The sequence below is a fragment of the Mycteria americana genome, chromosome 2 (genome assembly GCF_035582795.1).
Source record: "Mycteria americana isolate JAX WOST 10 ecotype Jacksonville Zoo and Gardens chromosome 2, USCA_MyAme_1.0, whole genome shotgun sequence".
NCBI lineage: Eukaryota > Metazoa > Chordata > Aves > Ciconiiformes > Ciconiidae > Mycteria > Mycteria americana.
The window spans coordinates 132,567,099-132,592,415 of record NC_134366.1 but is presented as its reverse complement, the minus strand read 5'-3'; the positions used below and the strand labels follow the sequence as shown (position 1 = coordinate 132,592,415).

Sequence of the window (25,317 nt, the reverse complement as noted above, 5' to 3'; positions counted from 1 at the left end):
ATACAATGATAAATGTAAAAACTAAAACAGCAGCATAACACAAACTCTCTTTCCCTTCCCAGCTTCACTATTTGTTTTCTGTGTGTCGTGGTTTAGCCCCAGTCAGCCATTAAGCACCACCCAGCCGCTCGCTCACCCTCTCCCCCGGTGGGATGGGGGAGAGAACTGGAAGAGCAAAAGTAAGAAAACTTGTGGGTTCAGATAAGAACAGTTTAATAATTGAAACAACAAAATTAATAATAATAATAATAATAATAATAATAATAATAAATGTAATGAGAAGGAAAACAACAAGAGAGCAAGAGAGGAACAAAACCCAAGGGAAAAACAACAGTGATACAACCACTCACCACCCCCTGACCGACCCCCAGCCAGTCCCCGAGCAGCGACCGCTGCCCCCTGGCCAACTGCCCCAGTTTCTATACTGAGCACGATGGCATATGGTATGGAATAGCCCTTTGGCCAGTTTGGATCAACTGTCCTGGCTGTGCCCCCTCCCAGCTTCTTGTGCACCTGGCAGAGCACGGGAAGCTGAAAAGTCCTTGACCAGTGTAAACACCACTTAGCAACAGCCAAAACATCAGCCTGTTATCAATATTATTCTCATACTAAATCCAGAACACAGCACTATACCAGCTACCAGGAAGAAAATTAACTCTATCCCAGCCGAAACCAGGACACTGTGTCAATTGAAAAAACCTTTTCAATTAACTACTGAGAAAATACTATTTTTTGTGAACTGGCTCAACTGTGTCAGTCATCAAAGATAAAGGAAACAAGTACAACCCTAAACTGGTGTATTAGCTGTGCTCTGATGTACAAAGAGAAGTAAAGGATTAAAGTGATTACACCAGACTGGGTGATGAGAACGTAACAGCAAATTGATACCACCATCACCAACAACAAACACTGAAAACAGGTTAGCAGGTAAACTGAAGAGAGCTCCCAGCTATTACAGAAATAAAAATATCACCTGGAACAAAGCAACAATTTCCTGCGGCATTTATCATAGCACGTTTTACTAAGCCAGCTAAATGAAAGATTTTAGAAAACAATTGTGTGAGGACAATTAGGAGAGGAAGATAAGGTTCAGGTAATATTTGAAGAAAAGCAGGGAAAAAACAAGTTATTCAGGAAGGCTATCACAATTAAAAGGGAGAGAAAGAAAAGGCTCTACACTAATAGTCTCGAACAGCCTCAAGAGAGGCTGCAGAGCCTGAAGCTGGATCAAAGAAGAGCTCAAGGGTTAGAAGGGCCATGAAGAAATTTATAATAACCCTTTACCTTTTGGTCAAGGCAAGAAAGTAGTGTTTTGAGTGGTTCCTGGAATTAATAGGTTAAAGCTTTTTCACCTACACCAGCATTAGTTACTGTAATAGGACTTTGAGGTTTGGAGCTGGGGCTTTTTGAAGATGAGTAAACATATATACACATCAATCCAGAGACAGTCCCTGCCCCAGAGACTTCCCAGTCTAGACGTAAGGCATGAATCCTGATGTGGAAAGCAGATAGGGAGTGGAAGATGTTTTGTTGACAAAAACAGTTGTGAAATAGATGGCAATAGGAGAAGGCAGGAGAATTGGTGATTGAAAAGTGGAAAAAAAATGTTTGCCAATATAAAGAACAAAATGCCTGCTGCCAATATACCTGTGACCAGATCAGGAAAAGACTCAAAGAATGAGGGCATGGGAGAAGTGTGTATGAGAGGTGTGAAAAAGAACTACAGGGAACTTCTCACCCTGGAGAAAATATTGATGTAAATAGCAAACGAAGCTACGGAGCCTCATCTTTATTGTTCTGCCTCCTGAGGCTGTATCTGTATGCGAGAGAGAGGAAAAACAGTGCCAGAATTAAACGTGCATGATAGCAGTTAGGCACTGACTTTTCCTCATTTCACTGTCAGATCATGAAGTTATGAGACTTATTTATTGACAGATGTGGTTCCTGGTAATTATTAATGGGGTTTATTGAAACCACCACCACAACTGAAGACCACTGTGCTACGTACTGTGTAAACGCAGAAAGGCATTTCCTGACACTAAGTAAAGGGCAATAATAATAATAAATATAGTAAGTGGCAATGAAAAATGAAATAAAATCCTCTGTACCCCAGTAACACATGACCATTCAAGTTTCATCAGCTAACTGCTTCTGAGTGTCACAGTAGGGACAAGTCTTGAAAAGGGATTTTGAGGAGGAAGATGAATTTCAGGAGATTCCAGTTATTTAATGTGCAGCCATGCCTCCAAAACTCTGTCAGGAATTATTACTGAAAGTGAGGCTTTGTTCATTTGTTATCTCTCCACTAATTCCCTTCCACTTGGTCTGTCATCATAAATCTGTCTGTTTAATTTTTGGTGATTATATATGTATACACACACACATGCAAACTGTCTCTCAGGCTTACTCGAAGATTTCTGACTAGATGTTTATCTACCTAATATCAGATTTTTTTTTTCCAAGGCCTTTGGGTAAGATGAGATCGACTTTTCGTAGATCTAAGGTTCAAAGCTCTGTTTGTACTTGCACATAGAGTAGAAAGAGGAAAGCATTTTTTTTGCCAGTTTTTCAACTTTTCCTTCTTTCTCTGTTACCTTTAAATATGCCAACTCTATGACCAGAATTATTGTGTTCCGATATATTGTTTTCTTTTGTTGGGAGCAGAATTTGTTTTACTTCAGTTATGCCACTCTTACTGGTATTCTGGTCAGCTGTAGCCCTTTATCAGCATCCAAAACAAAGAGGAGAAATCTCTTAGAAATTCTTCTACTGGTGTGCAAGAGATAAAAAAATGGTTGGGGGACATTAGTCTCGAAACTGTGGGTGAGAGAGGAAGGACTGCTGGCACAGAAGCCCCCCTTCCAGGTCTTTTCCAGGAACGCTCCGGTGAGGACTCATAGCTACGCTCTCCCTCTGATGCTAGTAACTCCTGAAAGCAAAAGGCTCAGGAAAATAACATCAGCGTCTCTAACCTCCCTCAGGAGGCTTTGCCTTTGAATCCCCTGCCACTGCCCAGGAGGAGACCACCATCCGCCTGTATATCTCAGTACCGAGGTGGGTAGTCACCCCAAGAGGTGACTTCCCTCTCCTCACGCGGGAGAGGATCCAGGCATAGAGGGGTACCCGGACAGGACTCCGCTGCCACTTTTTTCCCTACTTCACTATTCATATCGTAGGGAAAAAAAGTAGAAGTTAAAGAAACTGCACAACGGTTACAGGATGTCCTGTTGCATTTATCTAGCGATGCAGGCGAATGACTCACCCAAAATATTTGATGATAGGAAACTATTATGTTTTTCTTTCTTTCTCACATTTCTTCCGGAAAATATCAAGCATTCAAACTCTGAAACATGGCTAAAGGCGACATCTTAAAGCTATATGAATTCAAGGAAAGAATAAGAAAACTAAGTCTGTCTTTGAAAGCTTATCACAGTCCAGAAAAATCACATGACAAAAACGTGCCTGCCCATCCTTGAAAGCTGTGTTACAAGAAAGCAAACGGTATCATCCAGATCACTGGAAAAAGTCCTGCCCAGAGCATATTCTTTGACATGGATTATATACTGAGTTTATTATCCTGATCTTTTTTTTTTTTTAATAAACAGATGTGCATGAACAGTTGGCCATGCCAGCCACAATTCACACCAGCATTAACAACCTTAAACTGTTCCCAGTTCGTGTTTTAGGGAACCCAGCGCAAGGTTGCTCACCTATGAGCGTCCAGGCTGTAGGTTGCCGGTGCGTGGCCTGTGCACAGCTGTGGGGACGTTGGTGTCTGCGTCCTCCCTTTGCTACATCTCCTCTGGACCAGCCGGGGAGGGGGGAACCTGAATCCCGGTCCCTGCTCCAAGGGACATCTAAGGTAAATGGAGATTCGTTACAAAGCCTGGTTGTGCATGGCCCTGGACGTACCTGTCCAAAAGAGTCGGCAGTCCAGCACAGACCAGGAGAGGAAATATAATTATCCTCATTTCATACAGAAAAAACGGAGGAACTGTTACGGTGACTTTCCCAAAGCCATGCGGGAAGTCTGTGAGAATGGAGCCCATTTCCATTGAGTACCGGTGTAATAGCCTAAGCACTCAGCGTTTAAGGAAGAAGAGCCTGAGAGCCCTTTATTAAAAGTACAGAGAGAGCAAGCCCTGTGTAAGTTGTGAGAATATCCTACACACATTGCTGTAGGCTGACTATCAGCACACACTTTTGGACCTGTAAAGGAAAAAAAAATCATAAACGTGGCTGGTTGGGGATGAGAGCAAAGACTGTTAGAGGATATTTCATTAGGAACCAATTTTTTGTGTGATCACGTCTAAGAAGCAGCCAAGACACATTAGGCATGTTGACCCAGGAGGAGAGAATAAAGGGTCAGAATGACCATCAGATGATTTTATTTACCTTCAGGATTTAAGACTGCCTTGCTTCATATTTTCTCAGCAACCACAAAGCTAGAAATTTACATGTGATTTTTTCATTGTGTTAATGAAGTCAAGATTATCATGTGGTTCCTCGATTACAATCAGCCGGAGAATTAAGAAAACATCAGATCCCATGACATTCACGAGATTGTGAGAGTTGATACGACTGGCTGCAAGCACACAGAATTATCTCTACATGCTAAGCTTATTTTTGGTACTGAAATAGCAGTCAGCTATTTCTGGGTAAACTTTCTACCTCTCCGTTTTACTTACAAGAAGGAATTTTTCAGTGCTATGCAATAGAGAAGCAGATAGGAAATGGCAGTTCCTGTCCCAGGGACAAGGCAGAAAAAAAGGTGGGAGGCAGAAGAAGAACAATTGAAGCAGCTCAACAGCTTGGCCAGACACCGAGCTCTGTTCTGACTTTCAATTCAGAGCTTTGGACCCCAGCACTATTTACATAGAAGATATTGTTTTATAGAAGCCCACTGGGTTATGCAAAGCAAGGCGTAACTAAAGCCAGTCTAAGAATATCATACTTAAAACTCACAAAGTCCGTGTCTTAAACAGTCCTTTTATGGGCCTTTTCCAAAATAATAGCTCCCTCAGGCTCAAATGCCTCATACCCAAGTAAAGATTTTGTTTAATTCATGAAGAAGTTGATTTGTCTGCTAGATTGTTTCCCATGGATCAGCCTGTTCGCAAACACAAAACATACCGGCATCCAGCTGGGTGTTACTGCTGCCAATTTCAAGACAATAAATGGTTCAGTACAGAGCAAAATTCAAAACTTTTATTCCACAGAGCAATAAAAGCAGTAGACATTGCCTACTGACACACTGCCAGAGTAAATATTACCTACTGTATAAGTTTCCATTCAGAGCTTTCATCAGGTCGAAGTACAACCACAGACATTATCAAGCTTTACACTGCATTAAAAGAGTTTTCATGAATGACTGAAAAACATTTTAATTACCTTTTCAAACATATTACTCATTGCATCTTAACGAGCGACAATCTCCCTCAACAACAGTGTAAAATGGGTTGGCGCTGTTGTCCTGAAGATAGGGGGTTTTTGGGGATGAAGCCTTCAGGGAAGAGTTAAATGGCTTCCATGGCATTTCTAGCACCCCAAGACAGGTGTCCACAGCACATAAAAAACCCAAGGGGAAGTGTCTGAGTTAGCACATCTACACCATGGCCCCTGGCAGCAGCCAAGCCAGGAGCAGGGGTTTGAGCTCACTGTTATTATTTGCTTTATTAATACACCCAGCTGCCACAGAAAGGAGGATGTGTTGGTTGTACGCACAAGTGGACCATTGGTAAGTTAGGTTAGGGAGTTGTCTCCTACTGTTGGTGGAAACACTCGCTACAAATAGACCTGCTAGAAATCCAATAAATGTGCTAGAAATAGGAGCACTTGTATATTTTTTCCTTAAAAATAAACCCGGTATGTTCTAACCTTGTCACGTTTAACAAATAGTCAGTTTGGCTCTTTCTGCACCTTCAGTAAAGCCACGTACCAGTTCACAGCTTCATCTTGCAGTCAGAGCGAGGTGTCCTGTGTGCAAATACACCCAGGCAGCGATCAACAGACTGGGTTCTGTCCTGAGCTCCAGTATGGCCATTTCACCGCTCCCCCCACGGCAGTTAAATGGAGGGTGCGTTTGCTATTTGAGCAATTTGAGCTATTGCACAGATAGAAAACCCCATATCAGCTGTGAGAAAAATTCAGGCTTTGTAGTGGGCCTGAAAGGTGAAGGGACTTGGTTGATGGCAAACCCAAGGTGTGAAGCGAGTTTCAAACCTGATGACTTGTCATAATGAGTATCTGCCAGCAGCTCCTTTCCTTTCATACTGTAACAAAACCAGCTGAGATGCTTCATCCGGCAATAGGAGAGCAGCAAACTTCCAGGTAGGTAAGAAGGTAAACAGGCTTTACCTTCTGAATGATACGCGTGGTCTGGTGACTACTGGTTTACCTAATGAAATATAGTTGGCTGTACCACAGTTTGAGGGCTCTAGGTATCTCCCAATCATTACAAAGGCAGATTTTGATTCTCTCTGAGAAAATTATATTCCCCAGCCAGGAGATGGACCATAAAATGCATATGGAGCCTCCTAACAAGGCTATAAAAGAAATTAGTTTGGTCACTTCTATAGATAATCCAGCTTCTTTTCCTTGGTTCAGTGCAAGTCCTTGTGGCCCATCTTCCAAGGTTTCAGCTGGTCTGCTTTTTGTTTTTTTTCTTTCTTTGGTTTGTTCTTCCTTTGAAATGTCCCTTTAGAGCTTTCTCCAGTGAAATACCATAAATTGTTCAGGAAAACATTTTTCTGCTTTAATAACATACCTGAAGCTGTTGTTGCATCCAGCAGTGCCACACTATCGAATCCTCCCCTCTCTTTGCTTTTATTGACTCGCTCTGCTACTTTGCTGCTTTTTAGGTCAGACTCAGATTTTGTTTTAAGGCAGTTTTTTAAGGCAGAAAAGCAAGACTTTTCTCTGCTCTACCCACTGCTCACCAGCTTTGCTAGATGGGCACACACGGCATTTTCGGGCTGCTCCATGCCGTAGCCTGGCAATGGTCTGAAGTGTCCCCTCCCAGGGCTGGGGAATGCGTGCACAATTGGTAGAAAACGTCAGAGCGGCCCAGGAGGGGCTAATACAGAAGCTGTTCATTAGGGCCACTTCAAGTAAACGTGCTCTACAGCAACATGCCAAGGGATGGGAATTGCTTAGGGACTGCGTTTTTATTTCGGTCAAAAAGAGGCACTCTTTTGCAAGACATAGCACTTGGTGAGAGAGAAACTCTGAAGAAATGACAGGAATGAGCCACAGAAGAGACAGAGGGAGGAAGGATGGTCTTTGGGACATCAAGAGTTAAAACTAGGAGGTTGTAATCTATTTATGGAAAAGAGCTAAGAGCTTTGTGTATGTGGTAACCAGTCCCAGCTCTTGGAGCCATTGAGGTGGCAGAATCAAACTCAGAATGCTAATTACTGTAACTGAAGAATGAGTATGCTTATTATCTGATATAAAGCAATTTTAGAAACACCCACAGTTTTAAAATAATAGTAATAACAGTAATTGAAAACATGAACTGACAAGTCACTAACAACCCATTATATCACAGCAGTGTGGAAGAGCCTCGTATCTTTACAAAGCACCCTTCTGTCAATCCTTGACAAATATACACACTCCAACGTGGTCTAAAGAGCTGCTGCACAGAAGATGTTAAAATACATCACAGCCCAACACCCAAATCGTGGTGTTTCTGCTAGGTCTTTTTGTTACTGGAGCAAGGTGGAACTCAAAAAAAGTATCAGTAGCTGGCTTCAAAAAGACATACCGGTTTGTCCAAACAGGTTTGTCCCTTGGTGTAAATCAAATTAACTTTTCTGAGCTACCTATTTTCACTTGGGCCCAGGCAGGGGTCTCAGACTTCTCTTACTTCGGCTCATACGGGATAAGAATAAAACTTAAGGACACCAGAAGCTAAAAGGCTGGCCCTATTTATCACACAGAGGAGCGATTCAGAAAGCGTGTTGCACAGAGACTCGTCACTTGAGCCAGAAGTCTCAGGTACGCACCCTCTGCCCAGGGAGCTGCAGCTCGTCCTTGCCTGCACGGCTCCTGAGTCGAGGCAGGCGAGGCGAGGGAGGAGGACACGAGTCCCATGTTACTCTCTGTTTCCTCAGCCTGCCTTGAAAGGGAAAAAGACAAAAAGTTTTGCAAAGAAGCAAGAAACTTAGTCAAATACAGACGGGATGCAGGAGGAGGGAAAAAAAAACAACTTTCTTTTCTTCCAGCCATTCTTGTCTTCATTTCATGGAATTCAGTTTTTGGAAGTAGTAGCATAATGCAACTGAGAAAACAGCTACATAAAAATTCCCCCTCCCTATTCCACATTGGCATTCAGCAGCTCTAGGACACCTTATCCTGTGGCTGCCCATGGAGAGTGACGAGCAAAGGAAGCGGGAGGAGGAAGAGGGAACATATTTGCATTCCTTGTACTTTCTGATTTTGGAATGTTCATCTGATATAATCTACAGGATGATCCAGTCTCTAATTAGCCCCAGAGCTAATGAGCTGCAAGAGCACTGTAAGTCAGTTCGCCTTCCTACAGCCCTTCTGTGTGCCCTACACCAAGAGCAGCTCAGCCACATCCAGGCTTGCCATTTCCTCCAGATTCGTGCAACCTTAGAAGATGAGATCGATCCAGACCCACGTCCTGATTTTTCAGTTATGCAGAGGAGGCTGGGGAATTGGGGTCTGACTTTGTCAGCGTTTTCCCGTGAGCTCGCACCAGGGCTGTGATTTGCAAGTTTCCATCTGTGGACAGACCCAGCCTGCTTACTGCCATGCACAATGCGGTTACGCTTTGCTCTCTCCTTGTGTCTTTCCGGATGTCTGCCATCTGGCAGACCCCGCTCACATTTACAGTACTCTCCGAAGAGGGTGACGGATTTGCTTGCCACCAGCCGCACAAACACACACATTGTATGGGGCTGGCTGCGTGCCTGGCTTCTCCCAGCTATAGCGTAGCCCACCCATTCTGTACATCTCAACCCGGATGCATAATCAGCTTAGTATACAATAATAATTCATTCTTATTTCAAAACAATCTCGCCCTACTCGCTACCACTTCATTAATTTCTTAGACCGAGTTGCATCACTTCTTTTCTGAGTTACGCCCAGCAGCTCCACTTCTGCATCGCGGCTGCAGAGCTGCGCTGTCCTGAGCACCCGCAGGCGGACGGACGGACGGCATCCGTGTGCACTCGGTGGCTCGCAAGATCAAGACCAATGGGAAAGAGGTGGAGGCAGTGTGTGAGATAACCCATCTAGATAACTGTGGTGTTTACATAGCAGCATCTGATATTTTAGGAAAACCCGTGGTAGATATATAATTAACAGAATAATATTTATTATTAAATTAATCTCTGAGCCAACACCTGTAAGGGTGGTGCATGTCTGCAGCTCTCACATCAGGTGACATATAGTTTTAGGCCATAGAAACCGCCATGGAAGGGAAAGAATGATGATTTTGGAGAGGCAGCCAGGATTTGGGTGGGTGTTCCCTGTCCCGTGCTACGCCAGTGATGCTCCAGCTCCCCGCTGCCTTCCGCTGCTTCAAACCAGCCCTCATGGCTCGGAGGAGGAACAGCCCTGTGTGCCCCACATTCACAGGGACCTTGCCTGCAGCTGGTGGGCCCTGCTTGCACAGTCCCATCTGGGACTGCTGTTCCCTAGGGAATGAGATACTGGTAGTTTGCCAGCCAGCTTGAAATCACTCAGCTCAAACTGAAATGAATTTTAAGTGAAGGCAAAGTGAAATTGTATTGACATGCAAAGTAGAAGCGTTCAGTTGCTGTCTGTAGAGACAGACAGACATAGAAATAAGGAGAAGCAGCACAGATGGCTAACAGTGATTTTTTTTTTTTTTTTATCTCCAGTTGGCCCTCCAACTCTTCCAGCTAGAGAGCATTGGGATGCTGAGCTGGAGTTCAGTCCCTGGGTAAGGCACCAGTTATCTCTAGGTATCTCTAGACTGGTAGTTTAATTTGGATCAAGAACACATTTTTTAAATTAATTTTGTGGTTGCCCCCCTAACTGTGGCTCACATTGCAGCGTAGTCTTGGAGTGTGCAAGCTGCATTCCTGCCAGGGGAAATGCAGCCAGAAGATCACTTTGGCCACCAGCATGCCCTCAGCCCACAGGACGGGATTAGAGCTGCTCTGTGATAAAATCCCATCAACGTGTGCTGCGTGAGGCCTCTGCACGGGCTGTTTTCCTCTGTAGCTCCCTTCCTAGGGTGCTCCACTGCCCACGTGGACCTAGCTGTAGCAACCTCTCCTGCATGGCTGGACACTGATTTTGGGATTGGAATCTGGGTTGCCCTGGTAGGAAGGCGACGTGACAGAAAGAAACCTCAGAATGTCTCTTCAGCTACAAGGAAGGGATGTGGGGCTCATGCCGTCCGTGCTACCACGTAAGCATTCAGCTAGAATAACCAGGCATCAGCAAGAAGTCATGACTTCAAAACTTCTACTGTATACTCTTACGTATATTGTTTATTCACAGCTTTTTATACTAACCTGCAATGGTCTTAGCAAATACATTTTATAGTGCAAGCAGCAAACTGCAGCATCGCTATTTTCTCTTATGACCTGAAAACTAACAGTTATCACACCTCAGCAGCTAAATGTCACCACCTCAGGCCACTGACTCATTTTGACCTGTTTTTAATGAAAAACTAACGAGGAAAGGACAGCGCAGGTGCTAGCCCACATAGATGGGGGCTGACCGCCGGTTGCACTGCCTCCTTCCCTTGGCTTTCTTCAGAGACCCATGGGGACCGTGAAGTGTTTCAGATCCTGCGAAGAGGATACCTGGTACCACCCTGCCGCCTATTCAGGTCACATTGGCCAGTTATTCTTTACCCCAGCACAGGACAGCTGGCTCCCAGGCCTACCAGCTGGAGCATCTGTGGTATTTTTCTCTAAAACGCAGTTTGCCTGGTGTGCTACAGCACTTGGGAGTCCTGCTGGGGCCAGCACAGCAGCTCGTGCATTTACTTCCTCTGCGATAAGCTGCGGAAAATGATACTGCTGGTGGGGATCCTAGCATTGCGCTCGGCGTGTAATCTCAAAAACATGACTTGACACCTGTCACCACGGTCATCTGATCGCTGTTCTCGTGTAAATGAAAAATACAGTTCCCTGCATGGCCCGAACGGCAATACAAAACTCACATTGCAGACGAAGAGAGGAAAGGAAGAGGCAGTGTTTGCTTAACACAATCTGGACTCCAGGAGGAAGTTGATCTTTTCTTAATATTCCTTTACCTAAGTTATTGCGAATTGCCACAGATTTTGCCATTCATCTGCTCACGATGGTCCTGCTGTGCAAGGCAGCAGCACCTTTAGCATCAGCAAACCTGTGCGGTAATCCAGGTCTGCTCCCAGGCATTCCCTTGAACACCGGCACTGGCCTGGGCACCACAATCTGCTTTTTTTTCTCTCTTAAAACTCATGAACTTTCTGCAAGACTGGATACCTATAAACTGTGTTCTATAAATTCTGGCTCTTTTTATTTCTCACCCAAGCAGTTGACTTCTAAGCTGGGACCCACTGCTCCTCGGAATTTCTTCTCCTGGCCGTTTTCCCAGGTCCCTAATCCCCACCACTTATCATGTCTGTCCACATGCTCTGAGCTGGCCACTCAAGGTTCACTTCCCTCATGGTTCATAGCTGTCAAACAGCTGCTCATCACTGGTTCCTACTCTGGGCTGATTTGAGATCATGAATCTTCTAGAGTTTTCTGAGTCTTCTATGCTGGCAGAGCTCATTTTTTTAGCTAACTGGACAGTGTTAATTTTGCCAAATCGGCCAAACTGGTTTTCTTCTTCGCAGACCTTGATTCAGCCACCACATCCATTTGTGAACTGGTTTTCTACTTGCAAAGAGATTAAATGATTTCTCCACTTTGTATTTTTATAACAAGTGACAATAATTTTGGATTAGGTCATTCTTCTCATTAACAGAGAAAATAAGCGTGCAAGAAGTCAGACTGTTTCCTACTTCAACTTATTTGTAATAAATGCCCCCAGTTCTTTAAACAAAGCTGATAAATCAGAGCAGCAGCAGAGACAAGCAGCATGGTCAATCCCAACTGCTGAAAAATCATCTCAGCCTCTCTTCATCTCTGTGCCTCAGGCCAAAACATGAGGTGGACCTGCTTACAAAACAAGTGCAAAACAGTTACATTTCAGACATTCTTATCTGATTTCTGAACTATTATAATGCATGCAGGTCCTGTTTTTGTGTCAGCTGTTTTTGTTGGTTTTGTTTTTTTTAACTGCAAGAACTACAGATTTATTTTTAGATGAAAGCTCTTCTTTTTTTTTTTTTTCAGACAATGCTCTTTACAAACTGCATTAAAAAAACCAAAAGACTGCCAGTAAAGTCACAAAACTTGGCAGCAAGAGCAGAAGTGGACACAAACAGCGCCTCTTGCAGAAGCTACAATCCAGGCACCGCGGCATGCAGCTCTGCAGCCTGAACACAGCTCCCTTGGCCCTGTGCTCTGTCCTGCTCCCAGCACTCGGCTTGTTCCTGAGCCGAAGGAGCACTTGCTTGCAGAAGACATCCTGCTCTACATTGTATGACCACAAAGGTTGTTCTCAAACCTGACTCTTAACAGCACCTCTTCTAGACGGGGTTAATGCATACCCTGGCTGGTAATTTCTGTATGAGGTGAAGAACCTCCACAAGACTTGCTTTTCTTGGGAGAACTGGGCTTCTCGGTGTCAAACCCCAGCACTAAAGCACTTCACGGAGCGCGGTTTCTCCCACAACAGGAGCCGCAGCCCGGGGTTCCCCACACAGCCACTTCCTGGGGAACTCCAGCTTCCCATCTGGGGACGGTCACTTTCCAGAAGTACAGGTCTGAGCCTGAGCTGCAGATAACATTGCATCTGCTGGGAACATCCAAATGCTCTGAGGTCCAAGGGAACCCTTTGGATAAGCCCAGCTGCAACTTGCATCCACTGGAAATCATTCCCGCACCAGCACGGACGTTTGGCACGGGCAGTACCCCTGCAGTGACCCTCTGGGGCGACGGGCTCTGCCAGTTTGGAGTTTGCTCGGGCGAAGCTGTCCGTGTTTAACCTTCCTAGGCAGACTTTCAGATTAAGTTGGCGTATACCGGAAAAGCAGAGCGTACAATTTGCCCCCCTGTCTGACATAATCATAGGCTGTCCCGGTGCCTGGAACAATTTAATGAATACCTTAGGATGGGTTTTGCTGTCAGATCATAATACCGCCTTTCACAAAAGCTCTTGCTACTGTCACCATTGCTGTGTCTGACACTGTGACAAGGTGATGAAACCCCCCAGCTCTAGGTAGCAGTGCACTGATATAAATGGATTTATTTAACCTGCGATAACTATGCAGAGGAATATCCTCTCTGATGCCCATTCTTTGGCCACATTTTTAGGATAAAAGATTGAGGAAAGGTATTTCATTACTCCCAGCACAACAAAGGCACACTGTGAGCCTCTTTACTCACGCTTATGCAGTGCTAAAGCTCCGGTGATGCCATTGCACTCCCCTAATAAACCACAGGGGTTTCACAAGAAGGTTGCAGTGCAGCCTTGAGAAAAAGGAAGAAAATGAGTTGAGCCACAGAGAGAGACAGGAAGGATTGCGCTGTCATCAAACCCAGACTGCTTCCAACAGCACTTTTTTTCCTCAGCGGCCTGAGAACCGAGAAACCCGGAGCGACGTTTCGGGTTTTCAGTGAAGCCCGTGCTGCTGGGAAGCGCTTTGAAACTCGCTCCGGTTAAGGAACGTCGCAAGGCGACGGGCCAAGACCTCAGAGACGTGCCGAAAGGAAGAGCCCAGAAAACACATTTGCATGAGACTTGAAGAAGAGCGCAGAAGGGGCTGATGGCAGAACCACGCTCCCTGACACTCAGAGATACCCCTGTCGTGACACGTGCTAAAAGACACCAGTCCTTGGGTCTTTATACGGAGAAATCCGGGGCTGACTCCGGTTTGTAGGAGAAGGTAAATGGTGCGACCCTGCTGCACGTCGCAGGGGTTGTTTTGCTGAGCGGTGTGCGCAGCCCGGCTGGAGAATTCCCCGGCGCAGGGAAGCCCTCGAGCAGAGCCCGGCCGCTGTCAGGGCTCCCAGGTGGGCTGCTGCCCTCCCCGCCTCTGCCCCGGGCAAGAGCCCTGCTCACGGCATCGCTCAGGCACTGCCGCAGCCTCGGGCATCTTCCAGAGACACCACAGGACCATGCTGAGCAGAGGTGGAAACCAAACCCTGGGGTGCACAAGCCCTGTTTGCAGACTCAGCCTTTTCTCCTGCCTCCTCCCTTCGTGGTTGTAGCTAGGATTTTCACTGCTTGGGTAAATCTCCAGCCTCCCTAGATTCAGTCACTCCAGCTGGTTTTAGCCGTTCCTGTTGCTTCCTTTCAGCTAGTGATCTCTTCTGCAGCCTCCCCAGTAACAAGCTGCTTTTTTTTTTTTTCTTTCTTTCTTTTTGTATTAATTACTTCGGGCATTTGGGGGATTTCACTTAACTGAATCAACACAGCATCATTCTTACAAGTATTTCCCCAGAGTGTGTGAATGGGTAATACACTGATGGAGCAGGCTGGACCACTTGACAGCTTCACCGTCTGACAGCTGAAACAGGAGAGGGTCTGAATCGATTTCAAGTTCGGTTTTAGAGCATTTATTCCTTCGCCACTGCACCACACGCTTGCAAAAATACATCTGTTCTGTTTTCATACAGAAATCTAAAACTTCCTCACCACGGAAAATCAACTTTTTTTTTAAGTACTCTGGACTGCACCAAGATATTCCAGTGGCAGGAATACCAATATTTTTTGTGTTGGAAAGGCTAAACTAGCAATGCTAAATTAGTTCATGCTACGTGTTAGGACTGCCTTCCTTCCTTGGTATTTGGAGGTGGGAAGATTTGGGGGGGGTGGGGGTGGAGGGGGAAAGGACAGTTAAAGGAAACAGTATGAGGCATATGAAAGCAGAGAGAGTAAACCAAGTGAAAATGACCCAATTTTCTACTGATTTGTTCAATGAGTTACTGCAAGTAATTTTTTCCTTGTGCTATTTATGGGGCTTCCCTCTTCTAAATGTTACCATGGTCACTGTGGTGTAACATTAATTTGTTTATATAACCCCTGCGTTGCACATACAGACCCAGATGTTACTTCACAACCACTACACTTGGGGAAGATTTTCTAAAACCTGCACATTAAAACTTCATGGAACAGTGATTTTTTACCATAACACTAATGGGGCCTCCTTGAGAGAAGGGCACAACACCAACTGTCCTGCCACGAAGAGCCGGTTGCTCAGCCCCGCTGATGCTCTGCTCCCCTTGAAGCTGCAGTTAGGCATCAGCCTTGCACCGTGCTTGCTTTAACTCTACGTTCCATCCCTTCTCTTCATGCCATGCACCAGAAAAAGAAACTGATGGGTTTGGTTTAATATTGGATTTAATTAAGATAAACTTAAGAAATTAGGAGCTCAGGAGCACAGTGGAAAGTATAAAACAGTATGTATTTATTGCATATAGTCCAAATATTAGTTAACTTAAAAAAAAAAAAAAAATCTGCATTTTTCCTACAGCTTATTTTGTGGCTTAAAATTGGTAAAAGACCAAACCTCTATGAGTATTTACTTTACAGTAGCAACGTAACTTCTTTGTAGCTTAACATACCATATACAAAATACTACTTGAATCCAAAAAACTCTGGGCATGAGATGTCCGGAAATTTAACTGCATCTTAGCCCACGTTAACTTTATTTCTACGATATAAAGCAGAATAACCTTTTTACAGAAACTCGTATCATGAATGAAGCTGTCCTCCATGTAGTGCTTGTTGGTTGAAATTACTACCAACCAAGTAAAAATACTCGTAGATGTATTTCAGGCTTAAGAGATTGACTGATTCACAGCCTTGGGGAACTTCACCTATTCTGTCCGAGTGGGAAGCTGAGGGCGAACATTTGTCACAGCCCAGCAGGGTGTATTCTGACTTCAAGTTTTATTTAAAAAAAAAAAAAAGACCTTTTGTACTTGTTGATTACAGACAGGAACAGCCATGAACAAGGATATTCTTCTGCTTTTGGTGATTCATGTGCTTGCAAAGCTCAGCAGAGACCTTTGATAAATCGTTCCTTTTAACCAGTAAGTTCACTATATTGGAAGTAAACATTAAAACAGTAAATGGTGTAGCTTTTATGTCATCTTTCAGCTTCCACATTTTGCATACTGGGCACTGAACAAAATCTGACTACATACCTGAAGGTGAAAGTAACTTCACGGGTATTTCCCCCACAGAGCTTCCTTTTAGTGAAGCAGCATCTCAAAATGAGGTGAGATCTCAAAATGCTTCTAAAGCTACTCCTTAACTTTAGGGGGAAAAGAGGACCAAAGAATAAGACAACAGTATTTCTGTAAGCAGCAACAGGCCCAATATAATCAAATTTCAGCGTACAGAGTACTGTAACATACACAGTATAAACCAATTTATTCTTCATTTGGCCTCATGACTCTTTCTTGGATTTTTTTTGTAGCTTGTAGTGAAAATTTAACATTCACTTTCATTCATTACATTCACATGCCACTGCTACGGTAGGTTTGGACCTCCCATAATACTAGCACACTTGCCAACCTCCCCCGCCTCCTAGTATCAAACTTCTAAGGAATACTGAAGAGCAGATAATTTCTTTCCTTTACAATTCCCTTTCAATATTCTGTCTATCTAGGCACTATCACAGCACTTCTTCCTCGCTGTAGTACAGTGGCAAAATGCAGTGATGCGAATTAGTCAAAATATCTTCAAAGTAATCTAAAATACCTTACATGAAGCATGAATGTAACAGTCATTAACGGTTTAGCACTTGTCTGGTACTGGATGGACATTAAAGTTCGAAAAAAACGACGTCCCAAGTGCCATTTTACCGCACTGCAAACTTGCACTGAGTCAGGTTGCATACGTGTTTTTAACATCCCATACACACACAAACACTTTGATCTCCAAACTGATTTGAAGAGTTGGATTTCATTCCTTAAGGGGGGAAAAAAAAATCCTCTTTATTTGGTTATTCTACAGAGTTTTGTTTGTCAGCACTAATGCATGGTTTAGCGCCTGGTCTCTGCTGCCTTTGGTGTCCTGCTGCACTCCAAGCAGAGGAGAAGCAGCACTAATTTATTGTCTTAGGAACTATATTCCTACACTCTTACCTCAAAAACAGGCTCGAAATTGATCTTGGGTACTTACTGTAAGTGCATTTCAATGAGAGTGTCATATCCACGCCCTACACACTTCTCGCCTGCCTCCTCTTCTACTTGGAGAAGTGCCCAAAGCCACTCTTCCCCCCCCAAACCCCCGAGTGGGAGCAGAGAACTCCCACCAGGGAGAGCTGGGCTCCATCTGCCCTCCCTGAAGCCTGTGCAAGGATCTAAAAGGCCTCAAAAAGAGGGGGGACACATACCCCTCTGGTTACTGAGACAAACCTCCACTCAGAAGGTTTCTTCAAAATATCTTTGTAATGAAGAGGGCCGGCAAGTAGGAAAAAAATGAAATAAATTAACAAAAAACAGAGGGGTAGAGCCCTGCTGCCAGCCACAAACATGCCCCGCTCTCTCCCTGTGCTGCAACAAGCTGGAGTACTCACTGTAAGAAATGTGTGGACCTTCATCCTACAAAGAAAAGCTGAAAAGCTTCCCAGTGAGCATGGAGCCAGAGGGGTGAACTGCGGTGCTGGCCCTGACCTTCTCCTTCCACCTCGCGTCCACATGCTTTTGCTTCTAAAGCACAGACAGCAGTTCCTGACACGCGGTGGCTTTCAGGCTATTCTTTGTGACCCTCTGAATGCTCAAAACCAGAGCAAGTACAGAAGTAACACACGTTAGAGTTGCAAAGAAACCCTGAACTCCCCTTCAACCGGCTGGACTTGAACCTTGCAAGACTGCATTTTATAAAGATCTTTTTTCCTACATTGACAGCTACTCTACGTTTAGAATTTTGTCAAAATTATTATAAAACATTTATTGACAGTAGCAATAAACAGAACAATTTTTTGTAAACAGAAATTAAAGCGGGAAATGGCTTTAAGTCGTTTTTGACCAGCCAGCTGTATGAAAGCTTAAGCAAAGCAGCAGTCAGGGAGCTTGGGTTTGGAAGAATCCACACTGAGTTCAGGAGATGTCATGCCTTATTAGATCACCAAAGTAAGCTGTTATTGTCTTCAGTTTGTTATTGAGAAAATTTTGTTCTATTTCAACTTTCCCTCCTGGCCCTGCTAAGGAAGCCACCTGAAAAACAAAGAACAAAAAGCAAATCAATCAACACACAGGTAGAGAGGCAAACCCCCAAATCTTTTATTCACATGAAATATCACGTAAAACACATCTTTGCCTCTGTTAATACCGGTGGCAATATTCCTCGTCACCGAATGCCTCTGGCCCTCTTTCAGTGTCTCCTTTTACTCACAAGAGTGATTTGTGGCTTTCTTGTGACTGAAAAATCCCCCTCACCCCAAGCCGTGAAAATAAGAGGACTTCAGAACTAGAGATAAAGAGTCGTCATTTCACATGCTGTGCTGAGGCGAGAGATGCTAGACTGGTTTGCAGGGTACTTGGCATTTGAGACACCCAGTTGCAGCGAAAAGCAAGCTGTAAACTGTGCTTTGAAGGTGTCAAAATTCCAAGTTTTGGGGGAAGAGTAAAACCAAATCCTGGAATTAGGAAGCATACGGGTTTCACTGAAGGGGGGGGGGAGAGGACCCAAACAAAAGCAACCCCAAAACCTCAAACAGGCAGAACAGCTCACAAAAACCAGATTTTTTTGTTGTTGCTATTGCAACAAAAATAAACGCTGCTGTGTGCGCTGGAGTCTCAGACAGTGTTCTCAGGGTAAGGCTGCGGGCAGCTGAGTAACTGCAGGCAGGGAGAGCCCATCAGGCAGCGCTGCTCCCAGCTCGCGTGTTTACGATCACTGGAGTGAGAATTTCACCGTTCATGCTCTGTTGACTAAGCCCGGTGCACGCTTTTAATGCTTAACGATTACAGACAGACAACGTTTTGCAGCGGACTTTGCATTTTGGACTGGAGCACACAACACCCTCCCCTCTCCTGTTCCTACTCATGCTGCCTAGTACCCCCTCTTTGAGGGACGACAGCCATACAGGCTACCGCTTTCTCACCAGGACAGACCGCACAGACAGAAGGAAGAGAAGAACACCAAATTTGAGTGTTGACTGCTTTTCTTCCCCCGTCGTGGACCCCGAGGAGGACCCCGACGTGGACACCGAGGGGCGGGGGTCCCTGCTCCACAGCTAGTTCTGCTCCGTGCTGCTCTTTTCCCTGCCTGCTACAGGAAAACTATTTCTATAGTTCCCTATGCAGGGAAACCTCCCAGGCAGACATAAAGTGATCAAGGTCTACAAGCCTGCAGCAGATTTTAACCGATCTTTAAACCAAGAAGTCCGTGATGTTAGCAGCTGAAACTTAAAAGTTCAGGTTGCATTATTAACACTTCTAAACTCCTTTGAGACTTGACTCTGTAGTGCAGACTTAAATATAAACATGCTCAACTTCCTCTATTTTACTGTAAGTAAAAAACCAGCCTACTATCAGGAGGAAATAACAGATTAATCTAAATTATACTCTGAACCTTTATTGACTTGCCCAAAAAATTACCACACTTATCTAAACCAAGCATTTACTTTTCTGGGTTTTTTCCCCCCCCCTTTCCTTTTTTTTTTTATTTCTGCAGACAAAAACAAAAGTGTGAGCAGTTTCTTCATCCTTCAATTTAACGGTAATAGGAAAAAAATCTCCACACTCTTGTCAAAGAGGAACCTGCCACTTAAGTAAAAAAGCAGAAGCTGGCTGACTTATAAATAGCACAAGAATCTGAAATTGGCAAGTGATCAGGAATGTTAATTTTACGACTTATCTTTTCTTACTTGAAATTCTAAAAAGCAGTTAACATTGTGGGGCAATCCACATTTTTTTTTTCTAGGAAGACGTTAAGTTTGTACTTCTCATTTATTACAAAAAAAAGCTGGAATGTCCCTTCCAAAAAGCATTAGAGGCTTTGCACTTTATAGCTAATGTTGTTTAAGTATTCTAAAATATTAATTGGATCAGTCAATATAAGAATATTGAAATTACTGTCTCGGGGTTATGCACTCCTGCTTTCAGGGCACAATCTGTGTCACTAGCATATCCAAGTATGACTAATGTATTGATATTAAACACAAGTGTGTATTAAATATTTCTCTTAGAAGACCAAGTAAAGCAAAATGCTCCACTGGTAACACAGGCAAACGCTGCTCCTCCACTGAGGGGTGGCATCCACCGAAGGACACCCGAGGACTTACACACGCTGTGCCTAGTCTCTAAGTGTTAAATCCAAGGTAACTAAGACTTATTTCAAATGACTACTAAAAGTATTTGATAAACCCAAAGGTGACAAAAATCTAAATAAGCACACGGGCATAAGCTCCGCAGGACGGATCCGGCACCGCACGCTCCTCAACCCCCCCGATATTCAGAGAAGGGCAACGCAAATCCTCTGCGACGATGCTTATTTGTAAATTGCTGGAGGTCGCAAATTTAATTATGGAGGAGTTGCCAAGTTTTCCTCAGAAGGGCTCAGTCAACCCTGACGCTGAAACGAGGGCAAGCTGCCACACACCAAGCTTCAGAAAGGTGCCAGCTTGGCAGAGGGACGCCCTCTAAAAATAACAGCAGATTGAGGAACGATGCTTTGAGAAAAACAAAGGTGCTCACCTACTTTTAGAAGTGCCGACACGCATCTCCTGTTTTCTGCAGTGAACTACAACAGGGAGTACGGAAAGGCTTCTTAATTTCTTTTTAAAAAAATCGGACTAGTCCAAAATTTGTTTATTTTGCATTTTTCTGTGCAAATACAACGATTCCCTGCTGGCAACCCTCCCCATCCCGGTTTGTTCTTTAGCCCAAACCCCCGTCTCGGGGGGCAGATATCGCTTCCTTTGCTGCACCGGGTAATTCTGCAGGTGCCACACGCCCCCCCGGGCAGGGTCAACGATGCCGCTTCAGGTAATGCCTCCCTGCATCCCTCTCATCCGGATGCTTCCTTCAGTTCAGCGACTGCTGATGGAAATAGTCCACAGCTACAGACACAGCCACAGAGCATTAAAAAAAAGTAGCTAGCAGGTTTGGTCTCAAGTTTAAAATAGGAGACATCAGAAAAGAAATAAGAAAAGGGAAAGGAACATGGAAGATTACTTCAGGAGCACAAGTTGTTTAAGGTGCAAACTTGCTTTATATTGTTCAGGTGTATTTTTGAACTCGAAGGTTTTCCTGCTGGCCTTGCAAGTTCTTTTTTATCACACTGAAATTCCTTTAGTAAAGTAACTTCCTATCTGTTCCAGCCACCAACTAAGGTTAACTGTGGATAAAAAGTTTATCGTCATTTTGTCCCCCCTCCAAGAAACTTTTCTGGGGTATGAGAAATACAAGCTTTTTGGCTTGATCAGCAGTCACACAAGGACACTGTGATTCATTTCATTGTATAGAACACTAGTAAAAATAGGACCCCCCTCCCCCTGCAACCAACCTAAAGGGTAGGGAAAAAAATCCCAACCCGCTTGGGAAAAAAAAAAAAAAAAAGGCAATGGTATTCTTTACACTGAAGGTAATAAACCAAAATGCTCTCAGGCAGCATTTTTCAAAATGTACAGGTCTGCAGGTGAATTATGCCACTGCCACAGTGGTGCTGCCAACCTTTGACAGGCCAAAGATTTATTTTTTTTTAAACTTGAGGTGGGCAAACTACAATTCAGTATTCAAGTGCTATGAGCTTTAGTAAGCCTGAAGTCCAGATTGGTGTACGGTGGGAGTATCTTCTGGCTTTATCTTTTATCAAGGACAGAGAACAGATGTGAGTTTAAAGTGGGCTGCTTAAAAGCTGCCGTTATTAACATGATAGTCACAGCTGAAGTGTACACAATTACATTCACTTAGAAACGATCAGCCTGCAAAACACATCAACCCCCAGTCTTTTACCTGCCAACTCCCCTAATACCCAAGCATCTTAAAAACACAATCAAATTAATCTGGGTTCATCTCCTGGCCTCTCACTCCCTGCTTTGCTCATTGTTATATTTACTCCTAAATAAACATGACATGCTTGGCAGGTCCCATTTGGCTAGGTCTCCAGTCTAAAATCACAGCTAAATGAACAGGGCCAGTGCTAGTTTTACTAGTCAGCCTCCCATCAAATTTCTTAATTCACAGAGGTTACCATATATTTATTCTTTTATTAAACTGATCTTTCTGGTATGATTTTCTGTTCTCTGAATGACACCAGACAGAATTTAAATAAATAAATGAGTTTTACCACTCCCTTCATTGACCAGTCATTTGTAACAACTGGACTTTCAAAAACAGAAACACAGCAAACGCCTTCCCATCTAGGCATTAGACTTACAGACAGAACAAGGCTTCGGTGCCTAACTCTAGGTTCTCTCAAAGTGGATGGCGAAGATGAGGTGGGAACAAAGGCAAGAAAAAAAAAGAAAAGTACCGACATGATGTACATTCTTTGTATGACTATCAAGGTCAAGAGCACTTTGCTTAATTCTGGGCTCAGGGAATCACTCTACACACTAGACAAGGAACAAAAGGTAATTTGTGTCTTCTGGCAGTATTTGGAATATAAGCCAGGTCTGAGACACCCACGTTTAGGACAGCAAAAGCTCCAACAACAGTGAAATTTCACTAAATTAGGCATAGCTATCACAAACAACAAAAACCCAAACACCCACCTCCAAAACCCAAAAAACCCCAAACCCAGGAATCTACCCAATGTATAAAGTTTTGCACGAGTCATCAAATCTTCAAATAGTAAAGACGCACACGAAGTTTTCAATACAGAAACAAGAAGAGGTCTGAAAAATGATCGGTTAAAAAAAAAAAAAGAATTCTCAACAATGCATAAAGACTAATAGAAACCTGTCCCTGCCTCCCACCCTGCTTCAGCTTTTGAGAACACAGTAGCTTGAGTGAATAAAGGCAGCCTGTAAGATCTTCCTAGTGGGGACTGCGTTACAAACCTATACAACACCGAGCAGACTGCCGGTAGGTCAGCTCATGACAGAACTACAACTGGCTGGTAACAAATTACTAGCTAGTTTAAGTGGAGAGGCTGCCAATTTGCATTATGATCCCAGTTTATATAGTTCCAGTCAACCAGTAGGAACCACGTGGGAGAACGCCATAAATAATATAGATAGAAGAGCATTTGCCTGTGAACACCTTGCTAGCGCACAGCATTTATGACTTCCCGCCAGATCTCCCACACATCTGTGAAATGTCACACCACATCCACCGCGCAGCCCATCCTCCCAGTGCCGCGGCTGTTGCACCCCCAAGTAGTGCACCCCCTGTCCCGTGCTCCTCCCACGGACCCACGCTCCTCAAAAGCTGGATCGGCTTCCCCTCTCAGCAAGCTTCAAAGAACGCAGACCATTTTTGAAAACTCTTTCATCCATCGGAGTGATGTGGTCACGGAGGACGTAGGCTGCAGTTGCTACGGTCTTGACTAATGTTAAAAAAAAAAACCAGTCTTGACTGAAAGTTAAAAAACAGAACCGGATTTTCCCTTGCACAGGCTGAAGTTAAAACCCTTGAGGTGCTGTCTAAAGTTTTAAGGACAGGGAAAAACGCCTCCTGCAGATACTGAGCAGTAAGTTATCTGCAGCCACCTAAAAACACCCCAACCTGAAAATGTTTTGCCTGTCAGGCCTTTCTGCTCATAATTTTAAGCACAAGTATCTTGTTTGGTCTGTCAAATTTACAGAATTATGGCTGACATGGAGAGCAATCAACAATTAACAGTTCTCTTAACTATAAAGTTTATGTTAGGAATTTACTCCAATACTTTATGAAGTATAAAACTTCATATATGGTTTGATTAAGAAATACTACTCAAAAATGGTTAAAAGAAAGAAGAATATTATTATTTGACATGTATTACCCAAAAAGCAGCATTGCTCCTCTCCCTCCGTTACCCTACACTATTATAAGGGCCAAAAACAGCTGGCTGGAAAAGGGGACATTTTGCAGGAGTTTAATAGCAACTCTAACAGGAAAAGGCATTATTTTCAATAAATAAAACAGTTCCTGTCTATAAAACTGGAACTATATTAACATTGGATTGTGAAGTAGACTCAAACTTTGAAGAGGGGCTGCTTTTTCAGTCATTCCACTTTTCAAAAGTTCTTGACACTTTTTTTTTTAAAATTAGATCTTTTCTCATACCCCATACCACCAAGAAGCCTGCTTGTGCAAAAACTGTAGAGCAAGTTAATACGGTTCATGACGTGACTTCACAACATGGTGGCTATAACCCTTTGAGCAGAGCCACAGTGCCATATCCCTTCCAGGGATGTATACTTAAGCTTCAGGTCACCTACACAGAGAAAAAGGCTTCTGGACACTAGCAAATCTTTCTCAGATTGCATTGTTTTTTCTTTTGTCACAGGCTGGATCTTGGATAGGCCAAAACTTTTCTAACTCAAAAACATAGCTCTCAAGTTGAATAATATTAGGCATTTTAGTCTCAGAATCATCTTCAATTAGCGAAGTCACTTGTATTCTGTCTTAAGAGTAGACCAATATTATTCTAATAGATTTGCTTGCTCTGCTATAAGGGTCATAAAGATTGAAATGTTATCTGAAAATTGGCCTTAATTATCGTACTGTTTTGATACACTAACATGTGACCCGAAAGTAAAACTTGCACTACTGTATGCTTGAGATATTAAATACACAACATTTCCAGCAGTTAAAAATCAGAAAGACTTAAAGATAATCCCACGGTAAATAGATAAATGTGTAAGATTGTCTTTTTGCTAAGAGAAAAATCTGTTTCCGAATTAAACCACCATCTGTAAATTTGTACAATATCACTGTCTTCAAAGAACGGTGAAGAAGTTTAGGATAATCACTAAGGCATAATACAGTATCTGAGCCGTTAACCATCCACGGTCAGGATAAGTAATAAACTTCAGATTCCTCAGTACCTCATCTCTCAAAGTTGGCTAGGCTGGTAAAGATGCTGATGTGGTCATCTGTCTCTCAGCGTACCAGGTCACCAACATTTTAGGCTCATCAGTTTACTGGGGGGAGCCATCCTGCAGCCCGACTCCATTCCGACCACCAGCGAGAGAACAATACCGCACCAGTGGCACTCACACGGCTTACAAGAAGAGTCAGGAGCATCACTGCGGTAGTATGCAAACACTTGGGAGGGGACGTTTTGGTATCTTATGTAGCTGAGCATGCCTTCTGCAACTAGCTGAAA

At 43.8% G+C, this 25,317-nt stretch overlaps 1 protein-coding gene across 1 annotated transcript in view; it reads right to left on the bottom strand.

The window, feature by feature from the left end:
* Positions 1 to 15,291: 15,291 nt before the first annotated feature.
* The window catches only part of TGS1 (trimethylguanosine synthase 1), a 31,571-nt gene continuing 21,545 nt past the window's right edge, over positions 15,292 to 25,317 (bottom strand). Inside the window, exon 13 of the mRNA XM_075494678.1 lies at positions 15,292 to 18,272. Within this exon, the coding sequence (XP_075350793.1) occupies positions 18,156 to 18,272 (117 nt within the window). The 3' untranslated portion in view covers positions 15,292 to 18,155. The remainder of the gene's footprint in view (positions 18,273 to 25,317) is intronic.